Here is a 13,892-nt window from a genome sequence, read left to right as displayed (position 1 = left end):
GCCTGTTAAATGAGAAGTAATCAATAAATAATTAGCATTGATTCTTATAATATACACAATAATAAATAATAAACATTGATCTTTAAAGTAAACAGAAAACAAAAGAGAAGATGGGTTTGGATAGAAAAGAAAGATATTAGAGTAAATAATAAACATTGCTTTTTGATGTTTCTGTTACTTCTGTATGCTTGCATAATGAAAAGAAAGATATAAATAATATGTATATTGAATAGAAAATAAGGCTGTCATTTTCTCCTTTTATTCATATTAAAAAACAAAAAAAAGGTGGGGCTTCTGCATCTTTTCCCAATCTCCACATTGGACTTCTAAATAAACTAAGAAAAAAGACTTCCATGCCCACTTGGAGACAAGAAACATATGACTGCATATCGTATTTACTGTTACCTGTGTCTACCTTAATGAAGACAACTATTTAACTAATATACACATGATATATGGCCGACATATCAATTATGGAGTTTCACACATGACTTATATAAAACAAAATATAATAATAACCGGTAAACATATACCCTGCTACTTACGTCCCTAATTTTTGTTAATAATACAAATTATTAAGATCAATAACCTGATTGCTTGCTGCCCTGCTCCGATCTCCAACTCTTGTTGCCGCTGCAAACTTCAATTTAGCGATTAGAACGAGGACGGTGCCAGAACTCTTCCACGCTCCACCCTTCTGATTTGGCGCTGATTTGAGAAAAGGGGATTATGAGTTTCCGATTAATTAATTTGGTATCAAAAGTGGGCCTGGGCTAGTAACAAAAAAAAAAAAAAAAAAAAAAAAGACATAATTTCAGGGTGGGCCTGGGCTCACTCTGGTTCTAACGAGACTCCGCCACTGCATGTATCTAAATTTGTTATATATTTCAATAAAATATGATTTTGACATATATAATTTTCTTAAAAAATATTTCTACATGAATTACCAAATTCGAGTATTTGCGAGTGCTAGCTACTCGGCGGTTGGTCGAACGAACGAGTACCGAATAACGTGTTATACAACCTTGCCACCACTTGCAGTGGCTATGGGGGTTTGAAAACCCTCGATTTAACATTGTAGCCATCGATGGCAGTGTCAGTAACGAATTGTCGGTTGGATGTTGTATGTTTTCTGGTGTTTGTTGCGCATTATGTGGGAAGTCGACCGATGTAGTTTTCATCGAGAATGGCCCACTGTAGGAAATGATCAGAGATTTCTAGCGAGATGATACGACGACACAAGGTGGTAGAAAGCAACGGATGGAGGAGCTGACCAGGACTATTTAGATCAGACCTCCTAGTGGTTGTAACAGAATATGGAGGATTCTGACATATTACGATGAGGTTGTCATAGGTGGCTATTGACGGCATTGGGTGTAACAAGTTGGTGGGGTTTTCGCCGAACCATCGATGAAAGTGATTGGCGGTTGTCTTGCCGATTTTTGACGATGGGAGGCGGCAATTTTGCGTATTCTGACGACTTTGTGGAGGAACCTATAAAATTAAAAAAAATTAATATTATACGGTACAAATTATTAACCTAATAAAATTAATTATTATATATAAATAAAATAAATTAAAAGTAATAACCCAATGAAAAAATTAACGTAATAAAAAAAATTTAAAATAATTAGAAGAAATTAATAAGTCAATAAAGTAATATTTATCAATAGATAAAAAAATTATATATAATAATCGGAAAAATAAAAAGAATTACTCTAATAAAGAAGAAATTAAAAAAACAGTAATATAATAAAATAGTATTTATTAATATATGAATATAGTATAATAAAAAATATATTTGTTAATATATAATAATCCAAAGAATTAATCAAACAAAGAAGAATTTAAAAAAATAATAAGTATTAAAAAAATTAATATAGTAATAAAAAATAATTATTAATATATAAATATAATATATTAAAAATAAGATTTATTAATATATAATAATCCAACAAAATAATACAATAAGAAATAAACTTTAAAAAAGTAATTAAAAGAATTAATATATAATAATTCAATAAAATGAAAAAGAAAAATTACAGAAATAACCTTTGTAGTTTGGTAAAAATATGAACTTCATAAATGGTCCCTAGAGGTAAATCTGTTATTAAGGAAATGTACGTAAACAAACAGGTAAAACAATAAAAAAAATTGTTTGGTAAAAATTTGATCTTTCTGATGAAGAATATATAAAGATCAATTTTTTTCTTTAGTTGCAGTGAAAATCGATCGAACAATAGGTAAAACAATAAAAAAAATCTTTTATTTGTTCGTTTTGTACAAACGAATTTGTTTTAAGATTGTAGGAATAATATTACGGAAATGTACGAAAACAAACAATAAAACAAAAAAACAGAGGCATGTGTTTAACACATTGTCCTTAAAATAAATCTGCATACTATCGGGTGTTTGTTTCCCAGGATACAACAATTTGAAGTGACTCTTCAAGACCACCGGAACCCTCAATAGGCCTAGATTATACCTTTGATATAAGCAAGAAAAACTAAGAGTATAAACCGGAGAATAAGAGAATTTTGGCATTCTGGTGGTTAAGGATTATTTTTTCATTCATCTTAAATCCGTTTTGAACATGTGATATACCAAAACGAAGGTATCATAGGGGAGAACACAAACATATAACCATTTAATAATGCTTTAGGGTTCAAATTTCGTGTTAAAAATGGTGAAACCCGACTTTTATAAATTGGTTAAAACCAATTTCCACGGTTTATCATCGAAAATACTTGCTATTTGTCACTAGTGAAGAAGATGATTAAGATGAAACATCAATCAGGTGACACTGCACAGTGCACACACGCTTTTAAGATATTAAAATTTATCTTGATTGTGGCGTTGACACTGCACGCATCAATTGTTGAGTGGTGGATTTTCTTAATTATTTGTTTTATATGTATTATCTTAGAACTTTAGATTACACATGAAATAAGGCATGGAAAAATGTGAAATTTAAAATCTAAGTTTTTCATCTCTTTCTCTTGTATGAAAAGAAGCAGTTTCCAAAAATAAACTCTCTCAAAATGTTTTAATAATAATTTGTTTTGTTTCGGAAAATTAAAATTTTTAAAACATTTTAAGTGTAATTATTAATTTTTCTCCTAAAACTATAGTGTTTTTTTAACACACCAATCTAATGGACACACAAGTCTACCGTATGGTTCTAGGTTTTTAATTTACACACATACACCTACTTTTATTTTTGATTAGGAGTCCCGGTTTTTTTCTACCCATTACTCTCTCTCTCTCTCATATATATGGCGTCAAACTTTTATAATTATTGTATTATACTTTATAATATCTTGTAATTATACATATATGTACTTTTTTGAAACTATACATATACACTCTTTTAAGATAATATTTTTTATCAACCGACATAGAAAAAAAAAATTGTCTCTCTCTTTCATATATGACGTCTAACTTTTATAATTATTGTATTATACTTTATAATATATTGTAATTATATATATACATACTTTTTTTAAACTATACATATACATACTCTTTTAAGGTAATATCTTTTTATCAAACGGCATAGATGACTTTGTACTTCTTTTAGATAGTAACATATAATTTTTTATAATTAATGATATTAGGTTTACGAAAATGAAATAAAAAGGTCTAAAAAAAGACAATTGTGGCTTACGGCTAACATATGGGCGGAACACAAACATTACAACTAGGGGGCCAAAACCTAAATTCTAAAACAAAACAAAACCATATAATTTAATATGGTTCAAAGTTATAATACATCAAACGATCTAAACAATACAACCAATAGGATATATTCTTATATTGTTAATCAATGTAGAACTTATTTTCAGTTTTACTATATAATTGTGTTTTAAAACAAAACCATATAAATACATGAATATTGATTTTGTATTTTTGACATGGTATCTTTTATATAACTTAAAATAAACAAATATTAAACAAATATTATTTGTTTATATATGGAAAGGTTTGTTGTTAATGAAATTATTTCAATTTTTACTTAGCAGATTATTTGGATGTGAATTTATTAAATAAATATGATTGTACATAAAAAAAAAAAAGAGTAAATATAATTTAAATCTTCAAACAAAATAATAGAAGAAAACTAATAGGTAACTCGTTTCATTACTCATATTATTTGATGCACTAAATTCAACCACATAATTAATTTTATTAATTATATATATATCCTTTTCGTCATAATCTAAAACCTCATTTAAAATTGATATACTATTATCTAAAAGTAATGACAAGGTCAAGCAGCATATGAATGGTATGAGTTATGTAATATATTTTCTAAAATTATTATGATTGAAAGTAGATGGAAAAGAGTTTTATATAAAAGGAATTGTTTAATATATATATATATATATATATATATATATATATATATATATATATATATATAAGGATAAAATGTTGGGGTGGGGGGGTGGGGGGGCATGGGTCCCCCAGCCCTCTTGTGTTCTGCCACGGTCTAACAAAAAATAAAAACAGTCAAAAAAATTATGCTATTGAAAAGATGAGTTTACGGAAATGGAAAAAAATAAAATGTATTAAGTTTGTAGGTTTACGATAAAGATAAAAAATATGATGATGATTTATTTTCAGATTGTAATACTTTTCTGTCTGTGGATTGAAATAAAAATATTAATCGATTTCGACAGAGAGTTATCGGAGATATGGCACCCTAACGTTTAATTATTTTTAAAGCATATAATTGTTATAAGGCTCATAACATTTAATCATTAATATAAAATACGGTTTCGTAAAAGCTTTTATTTGATACACAACTTTGAGGTGATAATCTAACATTAATAACCATAATTACAACAAACTACATATAAGTCATGTCTATATTTTATAAAAAAGATTTGCTTAAAATATATTTTTCTTATAATATTATATATATATATATATATATATATATATATATATATATATATATATATTTCAGCTGATGATATTAGGTTTATTGAAATGAAAAAAAAATAATGGCCTTCTAACAAAAAAAATATAATATATTAAATTTATGAAAATGGAAAAAATAAAAATATATTAAATTTGTAAGATTGCATCTAAAAACCAAGTTAAAAAATCAATGAAAACAAGGTTAAAAAGAAGTTTAAAATTAATATTAAATTTGTGGGATTACATCTAAATATATGATTTTGTTTATAAAAACAATAATGATTGAGTTATTATGAAGCAAATGTACAAAAGTTAGTCAAATAAATGATTATATGGTGTGTATTATCATATAGTTTTCTTCTTTTTGTAGGTTTATTATCTAAATTGGAAGACCGAATAGATTTCTTATTTTTATAGGTTTACCATCTAAATTACTAGGTTGAAACTTGGTAGAGGCTCAGATAATTCAACACAATGTTCCAAAAAAATATTTTTTTCTTTAACGTCCCACTATCGACAAAAAATTTGGATATTTCATTCGAATATATACACACATATACCCATGTACATATATTTTCTACCACAAGTTCACTTAAGTTTCGCAATTAGATATTTGTTTCTTTGATTTTTCTATCTTCTTATTGTTTTTATGAATTTTAGTTGTAGAATTTCTACTCATGAACGTGAGATTGTACGAATGTTGACTTTATGTTCATGGTGTTGGAGATTCTTTTTGAATGTACAACTAGTTGGAAATTCTATTTTGAATATGTAAAAAGTTTAACTTTATGTTTTTAATTTATGTTCGTGCTATCTCAAGTTTAATCGCGAGATGTTATAAATTCTGATTTGAATTTCCAAACTTCTTGTCATATTATTAATTTATTATACATTTTTACTTGTATAACTCTATCTACATAAAACATAAGGAGTATATGTTTATTCACTCACATATTTGTCCCGTAAAATTCAATCATGATGTTTTAACAAGAATATTGATACTCTAGCATGAAGAGCAAGATTACCTTGAAACAATACTTGCATGATACAGCATATAATAATTAAATAACTAATCATTAATGTACAAACGCACAATAGAAGATTGTAAAAAACATATATAACTAAAGAGTTGCTGAATCAAAATATTTTCAAGCAAACCACCGAAAGGGATTTTAATTTTCCTTACACTCCAAATACATGCAAATCCATTAACTTCCAAATCCATCACAAAGAAACTTAGGATGTTTTGTTAGCTATCAAACAATCTTTGTTCAAAGGAATTTATTGATAACCAACCTCTTCATCTCGTTCCACTTGATGACATGTATTTTATCGACTGTGTTGCTTAGCTCTTGGATACCTTGCCACCATTTAAAAGCCTCTCCATCGTGTGGCAATGTGCAGACTACATGTTTTACTTTTTCATACTCCGAGACACAACCAGACTCAAAATACAATTCTACATCCTTTACCCATTGGCAAAAGACAGCACAATCGAACTTCTCAGGGAAAGCTGGTATAAGTACCTTTGGATTGTTAGATGATGGCTTCTCCTCTGTAGGAATCTCAAACTTATAATCTTTATATTGTTGATATTTTTTTAACTTCTTCTCCATAAGTTGTACACGTTTGCTCAGATCTTCAAACTTGTTTACCATGGGCCAAATACACCTCACAATGTTATTTATATCCTTGACCAACGAATCCAAAGAAAAGCTATCTACACTGAAAAATATAATACTAACTTATAGGAGAATAAAAATATCAAGTTCAAAAAAGATAGTTGATAAAACTAGGAAACCGATTAAATCCAAAATAATGGAAACTTTAGAGAATATACAAATCTGTGAAACTTCTTTTTCAATCTCTGATGTCCATATTTTTAAAATATTATCATTCAAAAAAGAATTAAAATATCCAGTAAGTAACCTGGATTCACAGTGTCCTTGATCCATGTCTTGTGTCACCTTCCCTGCATCAAAGAATTTAAATTCAGCATAACAAACAATTCCCAGTAGATTGGTTATTTTTTCCAAACACAACTCTAAACTTGGAATAAAATATAAACTCATCCTAATAAAACCTTAAAACTTTGAACAAAAGGATTTAAACCTTATTCTTTCAATACTGTTTCTCTTTTTGAAACATATATATATATATATATATCTATATATATATATATATATATATAGAGAGAGAGAGAGAGAGAGAGAGAGTTCTATGTAACAACAACTTCAGAAGTATAAAGAAGAAGAAAAAGAGAAATTAGCCGGATGTGAAAACTCTACACCTAGTCAGATTAATGACAAATCTAGGGTTTTGGCTGTTCTGTTCTCCATAGAAGAAGACAACACCGGTGCACAAGTTATTACATAATTAACTAAGTGGTTAGCATCACCACATGGAGATTCTAAATAACTTAACTTGTTCTGTGTGTTTATTTTAAACTATTTGACTTTGCATTCTAAAGATTTTAAATACAAAGCATGATTTTTTTATATGAATCGTGTCTGTGTATCTAAAATTCTAATTGAACGTATTTACAGTAACTTCTTGCAAAAGAATACATCCAAACCTGAGTCATTCTTCATTTCCCCAACCATCTGCAGTTTGTTGACTTTTGAACCCTGCTGCACAGTAGAATTAGAAAGCTCATCTTAATTAAGAGAACAAAAACCAAAGCCATGCCTTGTGATATAAATATGCATAAATAATTCACCAACTCGCTATATTGATGCAGATTACATATGCTCATGGTATGAGTGTACAGATGAGCATAAACTGACGTACTCATACTTAAGTTGCTGTGGATGCCATCAAATGTTAAAGGTTTATCATTGGTTATTCAGCTGCCTCTTCATGGTTGGAGATGTTTAAAAAAAAACACCAAGACGATTTATTTATTTCTTATAACAAAACTGCAATAAAGTTTATGAACAAACAAAATCCATAATAGCAGCAAACAGAATAAAACCAATCAAGAAAGTTAACAAATACCAAAAGTATGTTACCAAGAGATTATTTATTTATGTATTCCATCCAATTACTCGGCATATCCATGAAAAAAGCATATAAAACCATTGTGAATTCAACACATACAGAAATTTTACATTATTATTCCACTTTTCTTGTCCGCCTTCAAACCAAATATAACCAAACTACGATGAAAATGAAAATGAAACAACTTTGTAAAGGCATAAAACTAATTTTTCGATCAATTTGAAACATCTTTATGCCTAAATTTGATGCAAAATAAATAGACTTAGTTTATTCAGAGTCGATGAATCATTGAAACTTATATCAGAAAGAAAAAGAAACACAGAAAACAAACCCTAGAAAATAACTAAACAAAACCATTGTCCTCGAATCGGGATCGGGATCCGTATCATAAATCACACAGTAATGAAATTAGTAGACTCGGAAGATTAGGTTTTCACGATTACCGTTATTACGTGAAGCAATCGTCCCCTGATTTGCCGTCTTCTCCTCCGCCTCTACGCTGTACTGCAACCCTAAGATGGAGATGAATCAATTTTTATACGCGTAAGGCGTAACATCAAACCCTATCCACTGGGCCGAGGCCCATTGAACTGTGAAACAGGTACCCAATCGACCAATCACATATATTCTTCGTCCCTTGTGAGTTTATATAAATCTTTCTTGATTCTAAATAAATTATTTGATAAAACAAAAAAAAATAATAATAAGTAGATTAATAAGTTAAAAAAATAATATTGAAAATGTAACATACAAAGATAATGTGAAATTCTATCGGTAATTTATCATTTTTATCTAAACTTTAAATCATTCTTCAAATTTAACTTTGAATAATTTGAGCAAAAAATCATTATATTATCTGAATTGACCTTATGCCATAAAGTTGAGGGCATGATGTATTTGAAAAATAACCTATATTTTAAGGCCATTATTCATGAAAAAAATTAGGCATTGGATCATGGGGCATGTGGCTAATATAAAATTTCCAAAAAAAAACTTATAACTTTAACATTAAGAAGTTGGATTTGTCGACTTTAAATCTAAAAATTATTCATGTTATACCACGGTCGGTCCGTTGATTTTAGGGGCCCGATGCGAACTAAAAAGGGGCCCCTAAATATATATATTTATTTTTTACTTATAGTAAAAATTCATTAATTATTCCATAACTATTATAATATGAAGCAAAACAAAAGAATGATCATACAATAGATAACCTTAGACAACTACATGAATAGCGAGACTCTCCTAGCATTCTTGGAAGCAAAATTGTTCACTAACTCTTCATAATCAATAGTCTCTAATATATCTTTCTCAATAGCTATTGCCGTCAATCCATTAAGTCTTTCTTATGACATTGTGGACCGTAGGTAGGACTTTAACAACTTTAGCTTTGAAAAACTTCTTTCTACATACACGACCGTTACAGGAATAGTCAACAAGATTCTATAGGCAATAATTGCATTAGGAAAACAATCGACTTTTTTCATATACTTTAAAACATCAATAGTGCTCGTAATTTCACTCGGTAAAAACATATCAAGCAGCTTTAACTCCATATAAAGTTCATGAGAATCGATATCTGATTGTTCACCGGACTTAAGTGCGGCTTCGAGACGGCTACAACATGTCTTGAGATCTTTGTCATCAAATTCCCTCAATTTTTTTGGAAACAAGAAACCAAAAATATTTTCATACTCTTTGTATTGTTGAAATCTTGTTTTAAGAGAAGCACTCGTTTGATCAACAATATATAAAAAGTAATTAACTTTAAAGTTCTCCTTTAAAAATAATTGCATTAGGAAAACAATCGACTTTTTTCATGTACTTTAAAACATCAATAGGGCTCATAATTTCACTCGGTAAAAACATATCAAGCAACTTTAACTCCATATAAAGTTCATGAGAATCGATATCTGATTGTTCACCAGACTTAAGTGCGGGGTGTGCGGCTTTGAGACGGCTACAACATGACTTGAGATCTTTGTCATCAAATTCCTTCAATTTATTTGGAAACAAGAAACCAAAAATATTTTCATACTCTTTGTATTGTTGTAATGTTGTTTTAAGAGAAGCACTCGCTTGATCAATAATATATAAAAAGTAATTAACTTTAAAGTTCTCCTCGACTGAAAATACAACATCTTATCACTTGAATTCTCATTACATTGTTTTTTTTTCTACTAACCGACCACTTTTGAGAGAATACCGGATCAATATTGTAACACCCCAAGATTCAGGTATATTTATTCCACCCTTATTCTTTGTCAATTTGTCATGATTGGCCCTTGAGTGGAAGAAGCCTTGCAAGTGAGTACGTTGGGCGTACCAAAGGGGTACGCTGCGCGTACTCATGCGCTTATTTTAGACGCGGAGTCGTTAAGGTACGCTGGGCGTACCCATAGTTACGTCGGGCGTACCCGGCCGAGATGCAAAACCCTAATTAGACTTGTGCACTATTTAAAGGATGTTAAGGCTCATTTCTCAGCCTCCATATCAGTGAGTAAAACCCTAAGTGAGAGCCTTCCATCGTCCTTAGTGAGTGTGTGTGTTCTAGGATCTAATAGTGCCTTGGTGTGTTAGTGAAGAAGAAGGAAAGGAGCTTGTGGAGTCTAAAGCTTGAAGTGCAAGTTTGGATCTGAGATCTACAGAGAAAGGAGGTGCATTTAGAGGTATAAAGCTCAAAACTTTCCTCTTCTTTTGGTTTGTTGTTGCATGTGCCATTTCTAGGGTTAAAACCCCAAAGGTGGAGACTTTATGAGTGTAAAGTGCTCCATGGTCCGAGATCTGTCCCTTTTCAGTAGTATTTGTGGTCTAGATCCATAAAGTTCCCATCTTGGTCGTTGATATGAGGTCATGCTTGAGTATTATGCTTCTAGGGTTAGAGAATGGAATGTTTTGGGTGCTAGTGACTTTTCCAGCCATGCAAAGGCTTAAAGTCATCGACTTTATGGTTTAAGAGGCTTAGTAATGGTCAAATCTAAAAGTTGGACGTGAGTCTTAACTGTTTAAGACCTCAAGAGCTGAAAGACTGAAACTGGGCATTACGTCGGGTGTAATTCCAAAACGCGCAGCGTAGGGGGTGGCGCACCCCGATTCTATGAAGGCACCGGGTACGCTTAGCGTACATGTTTGGTACGCGCAACGTAACCTGAAGGGTTGACTTTTGTTGACTTTTAGGGTTTGGTCAACTTTAGGGTATTTGAGCCATGTGAGGGGTAAAATGGTCTTTTACCCTCATGAGAGTGTTAAGAGAAGGGATGGTCTAGCCTTGGGAAATGTGTTGATGCAGAGTGTTTATTTCATATGATTAGGCGGAGGCTAGGTCTTATCCCACGGAGTCAAGGTTTCCGAGATTTACGAGTTACCGAGCTACACGAGGTGAGTCTTCTCACTATACGTTACCTAGAGTGGTATTTATGTGGACCGGAGGGTCTTATGTGCTATGTATGAGATTATGTGCTATGAATGAATTTACGTGCTATGTGATATATGCATGTTATATGATTGTATAGACCGGACCAGAGGGTCCAACGATACAGACCGGACCGGAGGGTCCAACGATTCAGACCGGGCCAGAGGGCCCAACGAGCTATGACCGGACCTGAGGGCCCAACGAGCTACGGGACTGGAGGGTCCCGCTGAGACACCTCGACCGGAAGGTCGAGTTGTAGCCTCGAGTGGCGTATTTTTTGTATGCGGTATTTTGGGAACTCACTAAGCATTTATGCTTACAGTTGTTGTGTTGTATGTCTCATGTACTAGCGAGGACCGTGGAAAGGCACCGACGTGATCCGTACACACACCAATGGAGTTTTATTTTACTTAGAGATCTTGGGATTGTTTTCGAAATACTATTATCATGTGGATTTGAAATTGTGATATGACTCTTATGTTGTTTTTGAAATGAAAAATTATTTTGAGAAAATTACGTTGTTACAAATTGGTATCAGAGCCTTGGTTTGAGGGATTCGGATGCACCTTCGGACGTATTTGAACTCAAACCGAGGATTTGAGAAATTTTCAACAATAAAACTAATTTTTTTTCTAAAAAGAAAAAGAGGTTTAGAAACATCCAGAGTGGAACGGTGTGTACGGTCAGCCAGCGCCCGAACGGTGAATCCCCAAAATTGTAACGACCCAAAATTCACGTCCAAAAATTTCTTTTTAAAAACATTACTTTAGAAAAACATTAATTAATTAAAACATTGTTAGATCAACCACATCATATCGTGAACCATGTCTAGGAACCAAAACATACAAATAATCGAAATGTCAGAGTACAAATCCCCAGGAAAATCTCATAGTGCGGAATACAAGGCATGTGTGTGATGTGCCGCTACCGCGCCAGCTCCTTCCCCTTCGAAGAAGAGGTACCTGAAACAAAACTTAAAACTGTAAGCATGTAGCTTAGTGAGTTCCCCCGTCGTACCACATACCATACAATCACATAACATAAATACTGCCAGACTATTCTTGGGTGCCTGACTACCCGATACAGCCATTCTGGGGTGCCGACCTACCCATGCGGCCATTCTGGGGTGTCGTCCTACCCATGTCAAGCCATTATGGGGTGCTGACTACCCATGTTCAGCCGTTCTGGGGTGCTGACTACCCATCGGTCCTAACAACCGATCCTCGGGGACTATTTCACCCCTACTGCTACTATCACATATATCATAACATAATATATTATCAGACATATATGGGGTGTCCGATCTACCCTTCGGTCCTAACAACCGAACTTGGGGACCATTCCCCCTCCTACTACCACTATCTCATATAACAAATCATGCTAGCATATAAACATATCATCACATACTGTCAGACGTATCTGGGGTGTCTGACTACCCTTCAGTCCTAACAACCGATCTCTACTACTATCACATATAACATATCATGCTAGCATATAACGTATCAGGTAGTAGCAACCTAGATGATATCACAGAGACAATCATCTATCATACATCTCCTACTGGTGGGCCGGCATTGTGGCCTTAGACCCACCATTACTGAAAGGTAACTCACCTCAAAGTAGTTGCTGATCTGCGTGGGAACTGACTGTCTGCTGCTGCTGCTGCTCCGGAAATCCTCCGACTATAAATCCCACAAAACACCCAATCAAACACTGCTAATTGTCCCTTGGGGTAAAATGACTATTTTACCCCTGATCAACTCAAAAGTCAAAGTCAAAGTCAACTTCCAGTTGACCCGACTCGCCGAGTTGGCTCGCCAACTCGCCGAGTCCCTATCCCTACGTTTGTCCTTTAACCTATCTCTACTCGTCGAGTTAGGAATTGACTCGACGAGTTCCCCTTCTTAACTGATGTCTAAGACCTTCATCCTACTCGCCGAGTTCATCTTCATCCGAAGAACACTTTATGCTGTGACTCGCCGAGTCTGTTCTTGTTCTAAGGAGATTGCCTTGAACTCGCCGAGTCATGGCATTGACTCGCCGAGTTTCTACATGAGTGAGTCTGGCTTCCGACCCACTGAGTCATACCCCATGACTCACTACTCCACCCCACGAACACGAAAAGGGGGAAAACTCGGGGACTCGCGACTCGACTCGCCGAGTCCAAAGAGCGACTCGCCGAGTCGGTTACATGCAAATACTATACACTCGATTTTTGCTTGAAACCAACTCATGCCATTCACAGATTTGGGCTTCTAGGGCATGGATTACACGTAAAGTTTCCAAACTTTACGTGTACATAATCACTTATAAAGGTTTTAGGGCTCAAAATGCATCAAAAGAGTAGATCTAGGGCTTTCATGCACTATGGCTCCAAAAAGACAGTAGATCTGAGCTCCTTGAGCTCAACCATGCCTAGATCTAGAGGTCAATTAGCTTATTACGAACTATATTGCACATACAAGCTTAGGGAAGGGCCCAAGAAGGACTTTAATGGAGTTATAAGGGACTAAAAGCATAGAAACAGAGGGAAAACGAGCTATACCTCAAAGAA

The 13,892-nt window shown here is 32.9% G+C and overlaps 1 protein-coding gene across 12 annotated transcripts; it reads right to left on the bottom strand.

Annotated features, from left to right (window-relative positions):
* Window positions 1–6,071: 6,071 nt before the first annotated feature.
* Window positions 6,072–8,525, bottom strand: LOC145088895 (uncharacterized). 12 transcript variants are annotated; one of them, XM_079027332.1, is made up of 5 exons: window positions 8,370–8,457; window positions 7,646–7,844; window positions 7,502–7,553; window positions 6,856–6,898; window positions 6,072–6,651 (listed from the first exon to the last, which is right to left on the bottom strand). In XM_079027332.1, the coding sequence occupies exons 2-5, from the start codon at window positions 7,718–7,720 to the stop codon at window positions 6,198–6,200; spliced, it is 624 nt and encodes a 207-aa protein (XP_078883458.1). In that variant the 5' UTR covers window positions 7,721–7,844; window positions 8,370–8,457; the 3' UTR covers window positions 6,072–6,197. The 12 variants fall into 12 exon arrangements, 11 of the variants coding, with proteins under 11 accessions (XP_078883458.1, XP_078883456.1, XP_078883463.1 ...); XM_079027330.1 differs by having other exon boundaries at window positions 7,502–7,556; window positions 8,370–8,456; XM_079027337.1 differs by having other exon boundaries at window positions 7,502–7,556; window positions 7,650–7,844; window positions 8,370–8,455.
* Window positions 8,526–13,892: the final 5,367 nt, after the last annotated feature.

Source organism: Lactuca serriola, chromosome 2, assembly GCF_051521515.1.
Source record: "Lactuca serriola cultivar US96UC23 chromosome 2, Lser_US96UC23_V15, whole genome shotgun sequence".
In the NCBI taxonomy this organism is placed as follows: Eukaryota; Viridiplantae; Streptophyta; class Magnoliopsida; order Asterales; family Asteraceae; genus Lactuca; species Lactuca serriola.
The sequence above is the reverse complement of the archived record's forward strand: the minus strand, read 5'-3'. Positions and strand labels throughout refer to the sequence as shown.

Coding starts and splice junctions, on each gene's coding strand:
- LOC145088895 (XM_079027330.1), bottom strand. CDS start 7,720: ATGAGTACGTCAGTTTATGCTCATCTGTACACTCATACCATGAGCATA. Junction 6,899..7,501: donor GGAAATGAAGAATGACTCAG/GTTTGGATGTAT, acceptor TCTTTGATGCAG/GGAAGGTGACACAAGACATG. Junction 6,652..6,855: donor CAAGGACACTGTGAATCCAG/GTTACTTACTGG, acceptor TATATTTTTCAG/TGTAGATAGCTTTTCTTTGG.